We start from the raw sequence: 21780 nt of genomic DNA, 5'->3' as shown, positions 1-21780 counted from the left end.
TCACAGCCGAGATCAACATTTTCAATTCATACAATGTCTGCCATGAGTTTGGATGACGTGTTGACGTTGTGCGCATTTGACGTTCTTCCATATAAACCGGATGCAACCCGGATATAGCCGGTCCAATCGGCGTATACGAATGTGAGTAGATTACCTTGAAAACAATGTTAAGATATCTTGGGTGCATTCCTCAGTTCATTTTATACCGCGGTGGTTAAATTAGTCAATGCGAGGGGGCAGCACTGACCAAACCTGTAACGTCACTTCCTGGAGTAGCTCAAACGGGTGCATGTTATGGGTGCGTTCCTCTGCCCATTCATTGCTGACACATGCCATCTCTCATATGTTAAAGTATTATGTTAGTCGATGACGTAGCATGCAACCATTGGTTGATGTGTGCAATGTTTGAGCAGGGGACACAACCTTTGTCTCCATGAGAAACCATTTTTAGGGTCATGTCAAAGTGTGTGTGTGTATATATACACTTTGACAAAAGCTATATATATATATATATACATATTTTTTTTTTTTTTTTTGGGGGGGGGGGTTAGATAATCCTAACCTGCTGCATAAGTAATCCTAAACCTGCTACGAAAAGTCAATTTTGACAAAAACTGTAACCCTTCGAGACAACTCATTTTAATCGACTTAATTTGGCATCAATTCGCTATTGAGTCTAAACATAGGAATGAATGGTGTCACGTGATCAATGGCTTTGTCCATTTATATTATATACAGCCATTGGCTCCTTGATAAACACACTTGACACACTTTCGGTAAATTGAGGAAAGCAAACGACCTCGGTCTGCTCCATCCAAAACATTGTTTTTATTGTTCAATGTCATCACATGCAGTGCAGTGAGTAATCGAGTAAAATGGTATCTCCCGCCAGTTGTCCGTTATTGGTCCCGGGAAATTCTCATTCAAACTGTTTTATACAGAGGAGAATGGTTGGTTGTTTTCGTCATACTCATCTTTCGAAAAGTAACAATCCGGTTGTACAGCCCCGGTAACCGTTGATAGTTACCATTCTCCGACTGCCGCTCCCCCCACATAGACATTAAAACAGCCCCCCCCCCCCCCCCCCCCGGCGTTTCTGTCCCTTTGGTAGTGACCGATTTTCACGCCGGGCAAGATGGCGGCTGTACTGCCGAGGTGTAGGAGCCGCTCGGCATGAAATCATTTTTTAACAAATTTATTAAAATCAAACAATTATTTGAACACCGGACTACAGGGAGCGTGTACCACTTACCACATTCATCGATATCTAATTTTATATGTTGTGATAAGGATTTATTTCTGACAAAATGATAATTGTAGTAGCTCGCTAAACTAGCTAACGTTAGGAAACGCCGGAGAAAGTGTAGAATGGGAGAAAAGCTAGAACTCAAGCTGAAGTCGCCAGTTGGAGCCGAAGCTGCTGGCTACTCGTGGCCATTACCAGTATACGTGAGTATTTAATTAAACCAACGAAGTTGCCAGTTATAACTTGGCCAACCAAATGAGGATTAGCTATTCATCTCTTAATGTACCTACCTAGCTGTTGTTAGCTAGCTATGTGTATAGGTACTAGCTTATGTGTTAGCTAAGGTTACATGCATACAGGCCAGACAGACGGTCCACCACAGGGCTAGCCAGAAGCTGTTCGAAGTGGGTATCATTAACGTTATATCCGATTCTCAGTGGAGTGTATAGCCAACAATGTGGCTACTGACTGTGCGGAACACCTTGCTAGTAACTAGATTACTAACGGATTAAAGTATACACATCGTTAGATGGAGCATGACACAAATTGCACACGAGAAGCGCTGCACACTTGGCTAGCTAAGTACAGTATGTTAGCTAGTTATAGGTCCCGGTAACTCTCAGAAGTCTAGAAGAAGCTCTCCACCATTTGGTTTCTGTTGGGTCAGTAAGTTAGCTAGGTACTGTAGCTAAAGCTAGTTAAGGTTCAACCACAGAAAGGGTTAGTTATAAATATATTTGGTTAAACTCGGCTAGCTAGCGTTCTTAACGGCTTTCTTTGACTCGCATTATAGTTCTGAGTGACGTTAAGCATTTATTTAGCTGTTTAGAACGCTAGCTCGCTAACTTTTTATTTTATGCATCTATCCATGATTTAATGTAACTAGCTACCATGCCATCATTTTGAAGTGAGTCAGAGAGCGATGTTTTAACACCACTGTCATTTGCAATACGTGTAATTCGACTCATGCATGCAAGGAATTTTGCCAGAACTTAAACAATATATTGTACAATATGTTTTTCGAAATATTTTGCTGAAACGTTATTACTACAGTAGCTGGACTTCAAATGACTCTCTGCCTGGTGGTCACTGTCTTGTTGATATCTACTGTTACTGTTATTGCACAGAAAGATTGTTGCATGCTCCAGTCTGACTGAATTTAGGGTATAGCTGCCAGCTGGAATTGCACCTAAAATCCTGTACTCTTGATGCAATACTGCACTCATGCCAATAGAGTACAATCTGAAGGTATAATTTGCGTTAATATAGCAGAAACACTGCACAATTCCCCACAACTCTAGTCCCTTATATGGATATATAAGTTGCTTTTCCACTAGGTCCAATAAATCAAATAAATAGGGCTTCTGGGTAGTACCATCCCATATGACTCACATGTGTCTCACATGGTTTGACCAGTTATCCATCCCACTTCTAAAACCAGTTCCACAAATTCAGTGGATTAGCTGACAGACTTGAACTTGAAACCTAGTTTCAACCATAAATGTGAACGTCCAATACTGTTTTGCAGTATGTAGGTTACTCAAAACATGTTTTGGTTAGTGCAGAGGAGACTGCTAACATCCAACCGAAAGGGTGTTAGACAGAAGCCTAATTACAACTATTTTGGAGGACTAGGCTAAGTTTTGGTTGTTCTACGCAAATGCCTCTAAATAAACCAGTAGTGTGGGTTGACTGTGGGCAAAGGCCTACTGAATTCCACTTAATTCTTTTTGTTTTTACTTTTGCATGCATGTCATGTGTAGATTAAAAACCGTGAATCGTTGCTGTGTGTTATGACCAAGCTTCTCGATCTTCCGTAGATTGCTTTTTTGTTGTTGCATGCACATACTATGATGCTGTGGTATTTTAACCTATGTGGATCTTACTAGATAGGCTATATGCAAAAACATATTTTCCTAGTTAGGCCCTAGTGTGTTAGGTAGAGGTCGACCGATTTTTCAACGCCGATACCGATTATTGGAGGACCAAAAAAGCCGATACTGATTTAATCGGCCGATTTAAAAAATACATGTATTTGTTATAATGACAATTACAACGATGCTGAATGAACACTTATTTTACTTAATTAAATACATCAATAAAATCAATTTAGCCTCAAGTAAATAATGGAACATGTTCAATTTGGTTTAAATAATGCAAAAACAAAATGTTTGAGAAGAAAGTAAAAGTGCAATATGTGCTATGTAAGAAAGCTAACGTTTCAGTTCCTTGCTCAGAACATGAGAACATATGAAAGCTGGTGGTTCCTTTTAACATGAGTCTTCAATATTCCCAGGTAAGAAGTTTTAGGTTGTAGTTATTATAGGACTATTTCCCTTTATACCATTTTGTATTTCATTAACCGTTGACTATTGGATGTTCTTATAGGCACTTTAGTATTGCCAGTGTAAGAGTATAGCTTCCGTCCCTCTCCTCGCTCCTCCCTGGGCTCGAACCAGCAACACAACGACAACAGCCACCATCGAAGCAGCGTTACCCATGCAGAGCAAGGGGAACAACTACTAGATGCCTCAGAGCGAGTGACGTTTGAAACGCTATTAGCGCGCGCTAACTAGCTAGCCATTTCACTTCGGTTACACCAGCCTCATCTCGGGAGTTGAAAGGCTTGAAGTCATAAACAGCGCAATGCTTGAGACACAACGAAGAGCTGCTGCAAAACGCAAAGAAAGTGCTGTTTGAATGAATGTTTACGCGCCTGCTTCTGCCTACCACCGCTCAGTCAGATACTTGTATGCTCAGTCAGATTATATGCAACGCAGGACACGCTAGATAATATCTAGTTATATCATCAACCATGTGTAATGCTAGCTAGCAACTTACCTTGGCTTACTGCGTTCGCGTAACAGGCAGTCTCCTTGTGGGGTGCAACGAGAGAGAGGCAGGTCGTTATTACATTTGACTAGTTAACTGTAAGGTTGCAAGATTGGATCCCCCGAGCGGACAAGGTGAAAATCCGTCATTCTGCCCCTGAACAAGGCACTTAACCCACGGTTCCTAGGCCGTCATTGAAAATAAGAATGTTTTTTTAACTGACTTGCCTAGTTAAATAAACGTATAAAAAAATCGCCAAATCGGTGCCCAAAAATACAGATTTCTGATTGTTATGAAAACTTGAAATCGGCCCCAATTAATCGGCCATTCCGATTAATCGGTCGACCTCTATTGTTAAGGCAGAGTTGATTGTGTTTGCACCTTGAGTGTGTGCAGCATGCTTTGAACATATTTGTTTTTAGCTGAAGTTCATACTATAGTTTGCCAGATTGTACAAAGGGGAACTAAATGGAAGCAGATGAAATCATTGTGGTTTCTCTGGTGGCTTCAAGTGTGTTTCAGCTGTTTTACTCATTTATAGAAAATTGCGGTAAGACGGTGCTGGGGGGGACTACCTGAAAGTGTATTTCTCAGAACAGCGGAGTGTTGTCTGTGGCATGTCTAGTGTTCTGTGTCACACTGGGTAATACCCTTTAACGTCAGAGTTCAGGAACTAAGCAGTACTGCTGCTGACGCAATCCTCCACAGTTTGCCATGGCTGACTTCACTCCCATTACACCAGAGACTGATAACCGGACTGTTGCATGACTGGCATCCTCAGAAAAAGGCAACGCAAACAAATCAATAATATTTTATGTCACATGCTTCATAAACCGTTGTAGATTAACAGGGAAAAATGCTTTCTTTACAGGCCCTTCCCAACAAAGCCGAGAGAATAGTAGAAAAATAACACAATCAATAAATACGCAATATGTAGTGGTTTGGTGATGGAGCTGCCTCACAACAACTGCTTCTGTGTTATACCATGGAATTGTTGAATACTCGTTTCTAATTGCCTTGAGGGGCATTATTTAAGTGATAATGCCTGAGAAACTGTTGTTTGGAGGATATATACAAGCATGACTGCTTCGAGGGCATTATCACTTTTATACAATGTGTTACCAACATATTCAAATAATTATTGCCATATTTTCATCAACTTTATTTTGATGAATTCATTCATACAATTTCATCCTTCCACAAGATACAGGCCTGACAAATATAGGGTTGCTACCTAAGGAGGCTGGTTGTTCATGCTATTGTTTCAGTTGCCAGGGTACCAGTTTTTGTTATAAATCTATGGACGTGAACAGATTGTTTGTTCTAAATGTTTCGTTGCCGTGGTGGCTGGCACCATTCATATCCATTTCTAGCTAGCCAATTTTGGCTAACACAGTCATGTCAAACAGTGCAACCAGAATAACAGCGAAGTAGCTGCAGTTGCGTTTATTGTAGCAATATGTAACTTTTTGAGCAAGCAATCAAATTCACATAGAAATGATACTTACGGACCTCTCAGTTTTACTTGAAAGCAAGTTTAAGAAGCGGTAAATCTGTTCTATGTGCGCTATTTCTATGCTTCCCGTTAAGCACAGGGTTGTGGGGCAGCAGGTAGCCTAGTGGTTAGGGCGTTGGACTAGTAACCGAAAGGTTGCAAGATCAAATCCCCGAACTGACAAGTTAAAAATCTTTCATTCTCCCCCTGAAAAAGGCAGTTAGCCCACTGTTCCTAGGCCGTCATTGAAAATAAGAATTTGTTCTTAACCGACTTGCCTAGTTCAAGGTAAAAAACAAAACAAACAGTTTGTCTTTTACATTCGGTTTTGTACACCAGCTTCAAAAAGCCGAAACAAGATTATTTTTGGTTATGGAAAATATAGTTCACAGCGGTTTTGATGGTACAATGATACTCTGCACTATACTTGCTTATTTTGTCACATAAACTGAAGTGAGGCAAACTATATTAGTTTTAACAACCAGGAAATGGCTATTTCGGTATAGTGTAAAAAAAATAAAAATAGTGGTGGGGGATACATCCATAACAATGCATGAGCTAATGATGTGCAATTTCACCTGGCATAGAACATGTGCTCTCTCTCCAGGCCACTCTTCAGAAGAGAGCCAACTAACACAATCACTTCAAACTGAAGCTGGAATGACAGCATACTTGCTGAATTTTGTGTTTTTTCTATTGACATTTCTGTGTATATATCCAACAAATATTATGCCAGCTTTATTGATGATTTTGCCTGGCTGAGAAGCTGCCAGCCTGTCTGTTTCGTCCTAACTCCCAACGCGTTTACCATAGGGGGGGCAGAAGATAAGACGTTACAAAGCACTTGATTAGCTGCAGATTCTGCCTGGCTCTTCAGTCTACACATCACAAGCCTGTGGATGTTTCATTGGGGTGGTTTCTTCTTTACAGTTTGATCTATTGAAGAGGACTATGACTAACTCCTGAGCATATTAATGTATAATGGTGCAATATTTTGGTATTCATTGGGTTGTATTTTGTTTGTTCATCGTTCTCAGTAATAATGCTTCAGGTCAGGGGTGTCACTCATTCCATAGATGACCTAGTGTCTGCTGGTTTTTGATTTTTCCTTTCAATGAAGATCTAGACAACCAGGTAAGGGGAGTTTCATACTAATCAGTGTCTTTTTAATTCATAAAGTCCAAGGGAGGAGCGGAAACCCACATACTCAGCCCTCCGTGGAATGAGTTTGACACGTGCTTTAGGCCCAGTGCTCCTGCCCAGCCAAAAGATGCTGTACATCATACATATTCCAGTACTTCTGACCAAATTACTCCACTCCCCCCACAGACGGAACGTGCACTGTTCTGTTGTTCACTGCACAACATGATAGTAATATATGCTGCCTTCCTGTCTCCCCACGCTGAAGCTGCTACCAATCACATGCTTAAACGCTCATTCTCTCACTGTCACCATCTGCGGATTTAAATGTGTAACTGCGTCCATATGAGGAACAGCTCTTGTGCTGCAGAGCCCTTTGTTAAATGATTTTCTTAGCTCTAACTAAAGCCAGAATGCTTTCGCACAAGACTGTATTTGAATCGATGTCATCTTTCCTATTTTGTGTTGTCAGATGTGTGTTTCTTCCACTATTTCTACCTGTGTTAAAGTGAAACTAACAAGCCATCAATGAATTAAGCACTCCTTGGGCCAACGTGACCTGTGGTGTTGTCAGGGAAGATCAAGCATGCAGCCATATTAAGGCAGTTCTGCCTAAGAGCTAGACTGTGATGGATGGGTTGATGAATCAGTTTTTCTCTGTGGTAATATCGCTGCTGCACCTGGTTAGCTATTTGTTCATTGGTCATGAGTAATGCGTAGTGGAGCGGTATTATTCCCTGGCAGTGCGTCATGGTGAGGTAACGACAGAATAAAAAGGCGGGGAAGGTAGTGAGTGGTTGAGTCAGTTCCTTCATCGTGCCCACAACAGGGGGCTAGGAGGGGAAGAGAAGATGATTGGCTGTTAGAGTGCCTCTCAGGCGTCACACGCATTCTTTCTCTAAGCCAGCGTTTATTTTTAGAAGCAGCGCTGGTGTTGCTGCGTGCTGTCTGTGTGTGAGCAGCAGGAACTCCCCCCTCTCTCGCCGCCTCCACACACCCACACTGTGAAGAGGCTGATTTGTATGTGCATACGCGGTCTGTCTGGGACCAGCATATTAACCCGTCACAAAATTGTAGCACAGTAAGCTCATTGGAGCCCTCTAATTTTTACTGCATGTACAGTGCCTTCAAAATATACATACCCCTTGACTGTCTTCACATTTTGTTGTTACAGCCTGAATTCAAAATTGATTTAATAGATTTCTCATCCAGCTTTTATTTAATTTTTTTACTAGCCAAGTCAGTTAAGAAATTTGTATTTACAATGACGGCCTACCCCGGTCAAACCCTCCCCTAACCCGGACGACGATGGGCCAATTGTGTACTGTCCTATGAGACTCTCGATTACTGCCGGAACCCGGGTCTGTAGTGACGCGATGCAGTGCCTTAGACCGCTGCGCCACTCAGGATCCCTACATACAATACCCCATAATGACAGTGAAAACATGTTTCTAGAAATATTGAAATGTGTAAATGAGACTTCTTTAAGTATTCACACCCCTGAGTCAATACTTTTGTAGAAGCACCTTCGGCAATGATTACAGCTGTGAGTTTTTCTGGGTAAATCACTAAGCGCTTTCCACACCTGGATTGTGCAACATTTGCCTTTAAAAAAATGTTTTTATTCTTCATGCTCTGTCAAATTGTTTGTTGATCATTGCTAGACAAACCATTTTCAGGTCTTGCCATAGATTTTGAAGTAGATTTAAGTCAACTGTAACTCAGCCACTGAGGAACATTCACTGTCTTCTTGTTAAACAACTCCTGTGTCGATTTGGTCTTGTGTTTTAGGTTAATTCACCTCCGTGTCTTGTGGAAAGTAGATTTTCCTCTGATTTTGCCTGTGCTTAGCTCAGTTTTTAAATTTTTTATCCTGAAACTTCCTAGTCCTTGCCGATGACATACATGCACGTAACATGATGCCTCCATCTTCATGCTTGAAAATATGAAGTGGCACTCAGTGATTTGTTGTGTTGGATTTCCCCTAAACATTACATTTTCAGGACATGAAGTTAATTTCTTTGCCATATTTGCTGCCGTTTTTAGAATATATGTTTATTCTGTACAGGCTTCTCCATTTTCGCTATGTCAATTTAGATTATTGTGGAGTAACTAAAATGTTGTTCTCAGTTTCTACCACAGCCATTTAACTGTTTTAGTCACTATTCGCCTCATGGTGAAGTCACTAAACGGTTTCCTTCCTCTCAGGCAACTGAGTTAGGAATGAAGCCTGTATCTTCTTAGTGACTGGATGGTGTATCAATACACCCAAAGTGTAATTAATTACTTCACCATTCTGTAAGGAATATTCAATATCTATCTGTATTTTTAGCCATCTACTGATAGGTGGCCTTATTTGCAAGGCATTGGAAAACCTCCCTGGTCTTTGGTTGAATCTTTTTTTTAAATTCACTGCTCGACTGTGGGACCTTTACAGATGTAAGGTATGTGTGAGGTACAGAGGTACAGATGTGTGAGGCACAGAGATGAGGTTGTCATTCAAAAATCATGTTAAACACTATTGTACAAAAGCTGAAGAACATGCGCACATCCAGGTGCTGGAGTTGTAGGCAAACTAATGGAAAACGCTGCTCATTGTCCCAGGTGGTAACATTTCGCCCCTTAGGTCTTCATGGGGCATCTATATCCCAGACGGGTGGAAGGTCCTATACAGTGCCTTAAAGTATTCAGATCCCTTGAATTTTTCCACATTTTGTTATGTTACTGCCTTACTCTAAAATGGATTGAATACATAAAACATCCTCGTCAATCTACACCCAATACCCCAGAATGACACAGCCAAAAAAGGTTTTTAGAAATGTTTGCAAATGTATTTAAAATGAACTGATACCTTATTTACACAAGTATTCAGACCCTTTGAGACTCTAAATTGAGCTCAAGTGGTCATCCTTGATGTTCCTACAACTTGATTTGGAGTCCACCTGTGGTAAATTCAATTGATTGGACATGATTTGGAAAGGCACACCTGCCTATATAATGTCCTATAGCTGAAAATGCATGTCAGTGCAAAAGCCAAGCCATGAGGTTGAAAGAGCTTAGACAGGATTGTGTCGCGGCATTTCTGCAGCATTTGAAGGTCCCCAAGAACACAATGGCCGCCGTCATTCTTAAATGGAAGAAGTTTGGAACCACCAAGACTCTTCCTAGAGCTGGCTGCCCGGCCAAACTGGGCATTTGGGGAAGCTAGAGCCAGACGCTAGAGCCAGACGCTAGAGCCAGACGCTAGAGCCAGACGCTAGAGCCAGACGCTAGCCAGTTTACTGGCTAACGTTAGTATTCAGCTAACCACGGTTTGTGGTCATCAGCTATCCTTAGGCTCAAATATTTCGCCAGTTTTGTACAACGCGACTCAGACCAAAACATACCGGAACTATTTTTCTCTCCATATCCCCGGATTTCAACCGCAAGCTCTGGACATTTACACATGGATCTCGCAGCTAGCTAGCTGCTATCTGTGTGACTATTGGCTTACGTCAATCCCGGAGCAAACATCAATTATTCCGGAGCTAGCCAGCTGAAGCGTTCCATCAGCCTCTCCTGGGCTGCAATCACCTATCCGGACCCGTTTTACTGCCAATGCGGAGCCCCACCGGGCCTTCACAACTGGACAACCGACGTTATCTGCCCGAGGGAGTTATCCAACTGGCCCCTCCGTCACGGCGTGACCTGAACGCCCATCTGCGGCCCGCTAATCGTTAGCGGTCTTATCGGCTGCTTTCTGGAAAAGTCTGTCGGACAATTTTTCTTGGGTCACTATCTATTTTGCCAATTGGATTGATCCCCTCTACCACACGGAACCCCACTAATCTACCAACGGAAACGCATGAGGTGGCTAAAAACAGACCTTCATCCTATGCTAGCTTGCTACCTATGACCCGACTAGCTGTCTGAATCGCCGTGACCCCAACCAACCTCACAACTCACTGGACCCTTTTCATCACTCGACTAAGCATGCCTCTCCTTGTCCATTTGCTGTTCTGGTTAGTGTTTATTGGCTTATTTCACTGTAGAGCCTCTAGCCCTGCTCACTAGACCTTATCCAACCTTTTCAGTTCCACCACCCACACATGTGATGTCATCACCTGGTTTCAATGTTTCTAGAGACTCTCTCTCATCACTCAATACCTAGGTTTACCTCCACTGTATTCACATCCTACCATACCTTTGTCTGTACATTATACCTTGAAGCTATTTTATCGCCCCCAGAAACCTCCTTTTACTCTCTGTTCTAGATGACCAATTCTCATAGCTTTTAGCCGTACCCTTATCCTACTCCTCTGTTCCTCTGGTGATGTAGAGGTGAATCCAGGCCCTGCAGTGCCTAGCTCCACTCCTATTCCCCAGGCGCTCTCTTTTGATGACTTCTGTAACCGTAATAGCCTTGGTTTCATGCATGTTAACATCAGAAGCCTCCTCCCTAACTTTGTTTTATTCAATGCTTTAGCACACTCTGCCAACCCGGATGTTCTAGCCGTGTCTGAATCCTGGCTTAGGAAGACAACCAAAAATTCTGACATTTTCATCCTTAACTACAACATTTTCAGACAAGATAGAACTGCCAAAGGGGGCGGTGTTGCAATCTACTGCAAAGATGGCCTGCAGAGTTCTGTCCTACTATCCAGGTCTGTACCCAAACAATTTGAACTTCTACTTTTAGAAATCCACCTCTCTAAAAACAACTCTCCCACCGTTGCCGCCTGCTATAGACCACCCTCTGCCCCCAGCTGTGCTCTGGACACCATATGTGAACTGATTGCCCCCCATCCATCTTCAAAGCTCGTGCTGCTAGGCGACCTAAACTGGAACATGCTTAACAACCCAGCCATCCTACAATCTAAGATTGATACCCTCAATCTCACACAAATGATCAATGAACCTACCAGGTACCACCCCAAAGCCGCAAACACGGGCACCCTCATAGATATCATCCTAACCAACTTGCCCTCCAAATACCTCTGCTGTTTTCAACCAAGATCTCAGCGATCACTGCCTCATTGCCTGCATCCGTATGGGTCAGCGGTCAAACAACCTCCACTCATCACTGTCAAACGCTCCCTGAAACACTTCAGCGAGCAGGCCTTTTTAATCGACCTGGCCGGGGTATCCTCTAAGGATATTGATCTCATCCCGTCAGAGGATGCCTGGTTATTTAAAAAAAAAAAAATGCCTTCCTCACCATCTTAAATAAGCATGCCCCGTTCAAGAAATGTAGAACCAGGAAAAGATATAGCCCGTGGTTCTCTCCGGACCTGACTGCCCCTAACCAACACACAAACATCCTATGGCATTTTGCATTAGCATCGAACAGCCCCCGTGATATGCAATTTTTCAGGGAAGCTAGAAACCAATATACACTGGCAGTTAGAAAAGCCAAGGCTAGCTTTTTCAAGCAGAAATTTGCTTCCCGCAACACAAACTCAAAAAAGTTCTAGGACACTGTAAAGTTCATGGAGAAAAAGAACACCTCCTCCCAGCTGCCCACTGCACTGAAGATAGGAAACACTGTCACCACCGATAAATCCACTATAATTGAGAATTTCAATAAGCATTTTTCTACGGCTGGCCATGCTTTCCACCTGGCTACCCCGGTCAACAGCATTGCACCCCCCACAGCAACTCGCCCAAGCCTTCCCCATTTCTCCTTCTCCCAAATCCAGTCCACTGATGTTCTGAAAGAGCTGCAAAATCTGGACCCCTACAAATCGGCCGGGCTAGACAATCTGGACCCTTTCAAAAAATGATCTACCGAAATTACCACCCCAATTACTAGCCTGTTCAACCTCTTTTTCGTGTCGTCTGAGATTCCCAAAGATTGGAATGCAGCTGCGGTCATCCCCCTCTTCAAAGGGGAGGACACACTTGACCCAAACTGCTACAGACCTAAATCTATCCTACCCTACCTTTTCTAAGGTCTTTGAAAGCCAAGTCATCAAACAGATTACTGACCATTTCGAATCCCACCATACCTTCTCCGCTATGTAATCTGGTTTCAGAGCTGGTCATGGGTGCACCTCAGCCACGCTCAAGGTCCTAAACGATATCTTAACCGCCATCGATAAGAAACAATACTGTGCAGCCATATTCATTGACCTGGCCAAGGCTTCCGACTCTCAATCACCACATCCTCATCAGCAGGTTCGACAGCCTTGGTTTCTCAAATGATTGCCTCGCCTGGTTCACCAACTACTTCACTGACTAAAGAGCTATTGTGTTGAAACACTGTGCGATGTTTAACAGTGAGAATTTCAGAATGGTGAACTTACTAAATGACAGTTTAACTGTTTGATATTAGATTGCATCTTGTGTAAATATTTTCTGTCTGGATTTTAATGATTTGTATGTCAAATCGGAGGTTCTGTTGTCCGGGCCTCTGACAGGGTTCAATTCTTGGACCGGCTCTTCTCTGTATACGTCAATGATGTCGTTCTTGCTGCTGGTGAGTCTCTAATCCACCTCTACGCAGATGATACCATTCTGTATTCTTCTGGCCCTTCTTTGGACACTGTGTTAAAACCTCTTGGAACTACCCATCCCGGTTCCGGGAGAATTGTCATCAACTACACTAATTAGCATTGAGCAACGGTCAAAAAATATTACTAGAAAATATTCATGAAATCACAAGTGAAATATAGTGAAACACAGCCTTTTGTTAATCACCCTGTCATCTCAGATTTTGAAATTATGCTTTTACAGCCAAAGCAAGACAAGCGTTTGTAAGTTTATTGATTAGCCTAGCATAGCATTATGTCCAGCTAGCAGCAGGAAGCTTGGTCACAAATCAGAAAAGCAATCAAATTAACTGTTTACCTTTGATGTTCGGATGTTTTCACTGACGAGACTCCGTTAGACAGCAAATGTTCCTTTTGTTCCATAAAGATTATTTTTATACCCAAAAATCCTCTGTTTGCTTGTCACGTTATGTACAGAAATCTACCGGAAATAGCGGCCACGACAACGCCGGGGGGAAAAAAATCCAAATTATGTGAATAATATCGACAAACATAGCAAATTTTTTTTATGGTCAATCCTCAAGGTGTTTTTCAAATATCTATTCGATAATATATCAACCGGGACAATTGGCTTTTCAGTAGGAGCGAGAGGAAAAATGACTACCTCTGTCTTTTACGCAAGAATCACTCTGAGATCCCTCAGCTGGCCACTTACGCAATGTAGTCGTTTACACTCATTCTTCAACAGAAAGGCGTGAAACTACGTCACAATGCTGTAGACACCTTAGGAAATACGTAGAAAAGGGAATCTGGTTGATATCCCTTTCAGTGACCAATAGGGGTGCATAGGAACACAACGGTTTCAAAACATGAGTCACTTCCTGATTGGATTTTTCTTAGGCTTTCGCCATCCTACCGATCCTCGACTTCGGCGATGTCATTTACAAAATTGCCTCCAATACCCTACTCAATAAACTGGATGCAGTCTATCACAGTGCCGTCCGTTTTGTCACCAAATCCCAATATACTACCCACCACTAGGATCTGTACGCTTTCGTTGGCTGGCCCTCGCTTCGCGCTCGTCGCCAAACTCACTGGCTCCAGGCCATCTACAAGACCCTGCTAGGTAAAGTCCCCCCTTATCTCAGCTCGCTGGTCACCATAGCAGCACCCACCTGTAGCATGCGCTCCAGCAAGTATATATCTCTGGTCACTCCCAAAACCAATTCTTCCTTTGGCCTCCTCTCCTTCCTGTTCTCTGCTGCCAATGACTGGAACGAACTACAAAAATCTCTGAAACTGGAAACACTTTTCTCCCTCACTAGCTTTAAGCACCAGCTGTCAGAGCAGCTCACAGATTACTGCACCTGTACATAGCCCATCTATAATTTAGCCCAAACAACTACCGCTTTCCCTACTGTATTTATTTATTTTGCTCCTTTGCACCCCATTATTTCTCTCTACTTTGCACATTCTTCCACTGCAAATCAACTATTCCAGTGTTTTACTTGCTATATTGTATTTACTTTGCCATCATGACCTTTTTTTGCCTTTACCTCCCTTATCTCACCTCATTTGCTCACATTGTGTATATAGACTTATTTTTCTACTGTGTTATTGACTGTGTGTTTTACTCCATGTGTAACTCTGTTGTATGTGTCGAACTGCTTTGCTTTATCTTGACCAGGTCACAATTGTAAATGAGAACTTGTTCTCAACTTGCTTACCTGGTTAAATAAAGGTGAAATAAATAAAAAGTGCCTTGGTCAGGGAGGTGACCAAGAACCTGATGGTCACTCTGACAGAACTACAGAGTTTCTCTGTAGAGATGGGAGAACCTTCCAGAAGGACAACCATCTCTGCAGCACTCCACCAAATCAGGCCTTTATGGTAGACTATCCAGATGGAAACCGCTCCTCAGTAAAAGGCACACGACAGCCCTCTTGAAGTTTGACAAAAGCCACCTAAAGACTCCAAACCATGAGAAACAAGCTTCTCTGGTCTAATGAAACCAAGATTGAACTTTTTATCCTGATTGCCAAGCGTCATGTCTGGAGGAAACCTGGCACCATCTCTACAGTGTAGCGTGGTGGCAGCATCATGCTGTGGGGATGTTTTTCAGCAACTGGGAGACGAGTCCAGATCGAGAGAAAGCTGAACGGAGCAAAGTGTATAGCCAGCCTTGATGAAAACCTGCTCCAGAGCGCCCAGGATCTCCGACTGGGGGAGACGGTTCCCCCTTCCAACAGGACAATGACCCTAAGCACACAGCCAAGACAAAGCAGGAGTGGCTTCGGGGCAAGTCTCTGAATGTTATTGAGTGGCCCAGCTAGAGCCTCAACTTGAACCTGTTCTAACGTCTCTGGACAGACCTGAAAACAGCTGTGCATCAACATTCCCCATCCCACCTGACATGGCTTGAGAGGATCTGCAGACAAGAATGTGAGAAACTCCCCAAGAATAATCTATGCTGTACCCAGTGACCTCACTTCCTGAAATGGGTGGTAAATGCAACATGGGTTCACAATCTTTACATTCAATGTATCAAAATATATTATCATAAACCCTTGACTTTTTCCACGTTTTGTTACGTTACAGCCTTTTTCAAAAAATGTTTTCATTTGTATTTATTTCCCTCCAATCTACAGACAATCACCCATAACGATAATGCAAAAACAGGTTTTTAGATAAGTTTTTTGCAAATGTATAAATTAAACTACCTTATTTATGTTACTATGCTATGAGACTTGAAATTGAGCTCTGGTGCATTGTGGTGGCCTTGTGGTTAGTGTTGGGCCAGTAGACAAAAGGTTGCTTCCTCGAATCCCCAAGCTGACAGGGTAAATATCTGTCATTCTGTCCCTGAACAAGTCAGACTGCCTTGTTCCTAGGCCGTCATTGTAAGTAAGAATTTGTTCTTAACTGACTTGCCTTGTTAAATAAATAAAAAAATCCTTCCCTTCTTCCTTCCCGCCGAGGCTCTCCCAGGAGGTCCCGCGTTGGAGCAAAAAGTAGGTCACTGGGTCATCTTAGGTTGCTGGCAACCAGTCTGACTGGAATCATGCAGTTCCTCCCATGCTGCAATGGCAGTAGGTACAGCAGTGGCCTGACAACCCATCTAATTAAGTTACTGAGCTGTAAATGCACTCATTCTCCCAGACCACAGCCATTTTAGAGAATGTCAGCTTGATAAGTGATACACTCGGTGGTCTCTTGAATTGTTATGCTGGCAGTCGTAGTGAATGAGTCACACTAACTACTGTGGTTTGCACTGTGTGGATTATTAAGTCATTGAGTGCTGCTGGCCTTATATGAGCCAGTTGGCTGAACTCGTGTTGGTAGCTGTTAGCATATCTGTGTACATTCTTTGTCTCCTCTATTTGGATTCTGACTGACTAGGGCTGTTATGGTGACTGTATTACCCCCACCCCGGCGGTCACAGGTCATGAAGGCAGTCAACAAATATGATCTTAGCAACCATTCAAGCAAGAATCATATAATTGTTAAGCATATGAGAACCAAAAACATTTAAATCTAGGCTATGTTGAATGGCAGCAGTAAGAAAGCCACCTGCAGCCAAGAGTCATGTGTCATGTACTGGAAAAGGGTCTATTCAAACCCACTATCTTTTCTCCCCTTTTGTTTACTTTATCTCCAGGATAAACACCATGATGCTGCTCATGAAATCATTGAGACCATTCGGTAAGTAACTACCACCTTTCTATCTCAAAAGCATGGTGCAGTGAGTGACTGTACTTCTTGACTGAGTTAGCCTAGGTCTTTGTAAACTAACCCCTGTATTGAACATTGTTCTCAGTTGGGTGTGTGAGGAGATCCCAGACCTCAAGCTGGCTATGGAGAACTATGTCCTCATCGACTATGACACGAAGAGGTGAGCTGAGCATCAGACTATGAAGAACAAGGACTGTGGTGCTGATCTTCAGCACAGTCTACCAGCGCACCTGTAGTCACAGTCTAATACCATAGAACATCCAGAGTATGAGTAGAATGGACTAGCACTTTTTTTACATTTAAATGTTCTTCCCAGGGGGGGGGGTGCAGATGCTAATGACAGGGATGCTCATTTAGGAATATTTTGGTTTGGTGTGGTAGCAGCCCAAGAGATGAGTCTCGTAGAGTGGAGGCAAACTGATATGCAATTAGCATTCTTGTATCCACGGTCCTGGCCAAACTAACATCAGCACAAAAATACAAGTTATGGGCTGCTAGCTTCCTTGTCCATGTCTTGTCATAAGATGTTGATAGACGTTATTTATTTTTCTGTGTGTTACAGCTTCGAGAGTATGCAAAGACTTTGTGACAAATACAACAGAGCCATCGACAGCATCCACCAGCTGGTGAGTTGGAATGTCTCTACAGTTTAGTCCAAAGTTTATTTCTGAACACGTTATGTTAATTAAAATTGAACATTTCAGCGTTTTATCTTTCTTGTCGCCGTTTGTCACCGTAGGGAAAACCTAGCTCACTTGTGCACAGCGACATGTTTATAACCTAGCTATGTAATATAGTCATACTGAACTCCCTGTCCTGTGTGTCAGTGGAAAGGCACCACCCCACCCCTTAAGCTGAACAAGCGGCCGTCCAACGGGCTCCTCAGGCATATCCTGCAGCAGGTGTACAACCACTCGGTCACGGACCCAGAGAAGCTGAACAACTATGAGCCATTCTCCCCAGAGGTGTACGGTGAGACATCCTTTGACCTGGTGGCCCAGATCATCAACGAGATGGAAATGATGGAGGACGACACCTTTGTAGACCTCGGCAGCGGTCAGTGTTTACCTCAATGTTTAGTCCTAATGAGATAATCAGTCTCAATGTGACTCGCAGCCCGGTGTATTATTTGCCATATTAATCATCTGTAATTGCAGGAGTGGGACAAGTGGTGCTGCAGGTCGCTGCAGCAACAAACTGTAAACACTACTTTGGTGTGGAGAAGGCAGACATTCCAGCCACTTATGCAGAGGTAAGTTCCTAACATCCCACACTGAGCTTGATGTTTTTTGTCATCTATTCCAGATGGTTGTCATAAAAGTAAGTTGTGTGCTTTTTCTTTCAGTCCATGGACAAAGAATTTAAGAGGTGGATGAAGTGGTATGGGAAGAAACACGGGGACTACTCGGTAAGATTGAGTTGATCTGACAGAAGTGTCATTCAGAAATACACAAATGGTTCCGGATTGCAGACATGCAACTTATTTTCCTGTTTATTTTCAAGCTGGAGAGGGGTGATTTCCTGTCAGAAGTGTGGAAGGAGAGGATAGCCAACACAAGGTACAGTAATCTGGAGGCTTCCACTCCCACTGAGATGTCACTGTGTATTTACACACGTTTGAACCCAAGGGAAACGTCTCCACAGCTTCAACTCTAAATCGTTTTCTCCTCTTCTCCCTTCTCTCCTCTTCCCCGTTTGTCTAGTAGTGTAATTTTTGTGAACAACTTTGCTTTTGGTCCAGAGGTTGATCACCAGCTGAAGGAGCGCTTTGCTAACATGAAGGAAGGTATGTAGTAAATGGCCCTTTTGTTACCCTTTGTCAAGCCCGCCCTGACATTTTGGTACAGCGAATTAAGAACCTTGGATAATTTCAATAGGTTATTGATTCAGCTGCTTTCATTAGAGATAACAAGAGAGAGGGTAACATGCAGGTAGCTAATGTCAGCTGTGTCAATACCACACACTTGACCTCTGAACCCTCAGTCATTTGACCTCTCCTCCACATGACCCTTGTGTTTTAAAAGCTAGACATGAAAGCATGATCTATGCTGCCATTGATTATTTATTGCAGCCACATACACAGATCAATCTGGGACTCATTATAGATCTGTGTTTGTATTGTTTAGTTTTAAGCTGTCATTCTCAAATAGCCTTTTGTGAAGTGCCTTCATGGGAAGATCATGTTTTTTCTCTTTTAGGTGGGAAAATTGTATCCTCAAAACCTTTTGCACCTCTAAATTTTAGAATCAACAGTCGAAACTTGAGTGGTAGGTTTTCATCATGTTCATATCATTCTTATGGATCTCAAAGATTCTAGTGTGTTTTCATGAACTAAATGGATTGCCTTTCTGCTCTTTGTTTCTCCTTTTCAGACATTGGCACAATAATGAGAGTCGTGGAGTTGTCTCCGTTGAGGGGTTCAGTGTCCTGGACTGGAAAACCAGTTTCCTACTACCTTCATACCATAGACCGCACCATAGTGAGTCAAGCTTTCCCCTCTTGTACTCTCATCCCCTCCGTCCCAATACACTCACAATGTTGCAATGGCAGTTGCTCTACAGTGCCACCATTTTACTCATATGCGCCTAAATATTTTGCTGTATGACCTAGAATGTTTATTTGGGAGCACCCGTGCGCGCCTAGCAAAAAAAATAAGGATTCTAGCTTTATTACCTCCAATATTTTTTTCATTGTGCTCCTACATTTCTATGTGCGCCTACATGTTCCAACTTAGGTGCACATGTGCTCCTTGTAAAAAATAAAAAAAAATAATTAAAAAAACAGGGGGAAAAAAAGTCTGTTTATAGTAGGGCAACTTTGAATTGAATGAGAGCTCAATCAGTTCATTTGTATATAAAATACCAATGCGTACGGTAAGCAGTACTCAGAACATGTTTAGTCGGCCATATCCCTGCAGGAAACAACTGCATCTGCTGGTATAGCCCTGCAGTGGACAGAGGAGAGGTGATACTGAGACAGGTGATGGCGCAACCAACATTACTACTAGCCTACATGTTGTACCATGAGTGTTTTCAACTTGTTTAGAAACATTAAAAACAGGACTTGCTTGCTTACTTTTGCACTCAGTTAGCCTGACTGCAAGCAGGAAATCTTCACTTTTCTGCCTGTTGGTCGTGGTGGCATATTGTGCCAATAGAACCTAGAACAGGACGCTGCAAGCCTGTTCCAGGAGAGCTATCGTCCTGGAGAGTTTCTTGCCAATCCTAATGTAGCGCACCTGATTCTAATAATTATACTGAACAAAAATATAAACACAACAAAAATATAAACACAACATGTAAAGTGTTGGTTTTATGAGCTGAGATAAAATGTCAACATTTTTCCATATGCACAAAAAGCTTAATTATAAAATTGTCCATGAATTTGTTTACATCCCTGTGAACATTTCACCTTTGCCAAGATAATCCATCCACCTGACAGGTGTGGCATATCAAATAGCTGACACAGGTGTAGCTTGTGCTGGGGGACAATAAAAGGCCACTCAAAACTGTGCAGTTGTCACAACACAATGCCACAGATGTCTCAAGTTTTGAGAGAGCGTGCAATTGACATGCTGACTGCAGGAATGTCCACCAAAGCTGTTGCCGGAGAATTTAATGTTCATGTCTCTGCCATAAGCCGCTTCCAATGTCGTTTTAGAGAATTTGGCACTAGGTCCAACTGGCCTCACAAGCACAGACCACGTTTAACCACGCCAGCCCAGGACCTCCACATCCGGCTTCTTCACCTGCAGGATCGTCTTACATGCTGACTAGAACGGGGCGTGCGAATGTTGATTTCTGTCCATCCAGACCATACGCGATCAGGACACGCAGGTTGAAATATCAAAATGAACTCTGAGACAACTAATTTTGGGACAGATTGAAACGCATCAAACATTCATTATAATTTGTCCTGAGATATAAACATTGGGTTATTTGACCTGAAATGCACAAGATCCTCTACTCCGACAATTAATCCACAGATAAAAGGGTAAACCTAGTTATTTTCTAGTAATCTTTCCAGTCTTATGTGGACTTTATACGGCAGTCTTCAACCAACTTTAAGGTGCATTACCACCACCAACTGGGCTGGAGTGTGGACCTCACTTCATCTTTCAATCATCCACGTGGGTATATGTTCCTAAAATCCAATGAGGAGATGGGAGAGGTGTGACTTGCAAGCACATCAATCTTAAAACATATATCAAGTTCAGTGAGCAGTTCAGATTAAATGATTGAATAACGTGTAAATTTTAATTTGCAATTTGCACATAACGAGCGGTGTGGTCTGCATGTTAGACCAGCCACATGGACAGCTGATGAAACATAGTGTTTTTGTCTGTAATAAAGCCCTTTTTGTGGGGAAAACTTCTGGTTGACTGGGCCTATGGCTGTCCAGTGGCTGCGCCCCTGCCCGCCTGTGGCTGCGCCCCTGCCCATTCATGTGAAATCCATAAATTAGAGCTTAATGAATTTATTTAAATTGACTGATTTGCTTTATATGAACTGTAACTCAGTAAAATGTTACATTTTTATTTTTGTTCAGTTTATTGCTGGTTGATAAGATGAATCAGGTTAGTAAGACAACCTACAGGATGGTAAGCTCTCCAGGAACAGGGTTGGAGAATCCTGACCTAGAAATGTGTCCTTCTGTTTAGTTATGTTTCGTCTTGATACTGGTCTATACTGGTTTGTACCATCTCAGTGCAAGTGAAATAACTGGCTAAGTCTTTAATCTTTAAATCGATTGGCGCATCCGTCAGTTTTAAGATGGAGATATCTGTTTTTTTGCATGGGCTGCGTCTCAATCCACCATCTGCCTATGTCGGCCTTCCGCATCTGTGGTGGAAGGTGGCTGAGCTA

At 42.6% G+C, this 21780-nt stretch overlaps 1 protein-coding gene across 8 annotated transcripts in view; it reads left to right on the top strand.

The window, feature by feature from the left end:
- Positions 1-921: 921 nt before the first annotated feature.
- LOC110521445 (histone-lysine N-methyltransferase, H3 lysine-79 specific) overlaps positions 922-21780 on the top strand; it is a 41535-nt gene continuing 20676 nt past the window's right edge. For 4 of the 8 annotated variants that reach the window (XM_090231356.1, XM_036968930.2, XM_021598989.3 and 1 more), the window contains exons 1-11: positions 1110-1449; positions 16842-16885; positions 17001-17075; positions 17478-17541; positions 17743-17971; positions 18073-18167; positions 18261-18323; positions 18419-18474; positions 18619-18701; positions 19114-19182; positions 19288-19394. In XM_090231356.1, the coding sequence (XP_090087482.1) occupies positions 1369-1449; positions 16842-16885; positions 17001-17075; positions 17478-17541; positions 17743-17971; positions 18073-18167; positions 18261-18323; positions 18419-18474; positions 18619-18701; positions 19114-19182; positions 19288-19394 (966 nt within the window). In that variant the 5' untranslated portion in view covers positions 1110-1368. Of the gene's footprint in view, positions 1450-16841; positions 16886-17000; positions 17076-17477; positions 17542-17742; positions 17972-18072; positions 18168-18260; positions 18324-18418; positions 18475-18618; positions 18702-19113; positions 19183-19287; positions 19395-21780 lie in introns of all 8 variants that reach the window. The other 4 variants (XM_090231354.1, XM_090231355.1, XM_036968929.2 and 1 more) reach the window with 2 other exon arrangements.

This window comes from Oncorhynchus mykiss, chromosome 4, assembly GCF_057628025.1.
Source record: "Oncorhynchus mykiss isolate SJ-2025 chromosome 4, ASM5762802v1, whole genome shotgun sequence".
Lineage (NCBI taxonomy): Eukaryota > Metazoa > Chordata > Actinopteri > Salmoniformes > Salmonidae > Oncorhynchus > Oncorhynchus mykiss.
Note: the sequence above shows the minus strand (reverse complement) of the source record. Positions and strands in the feature narration are given on the sequence as shown.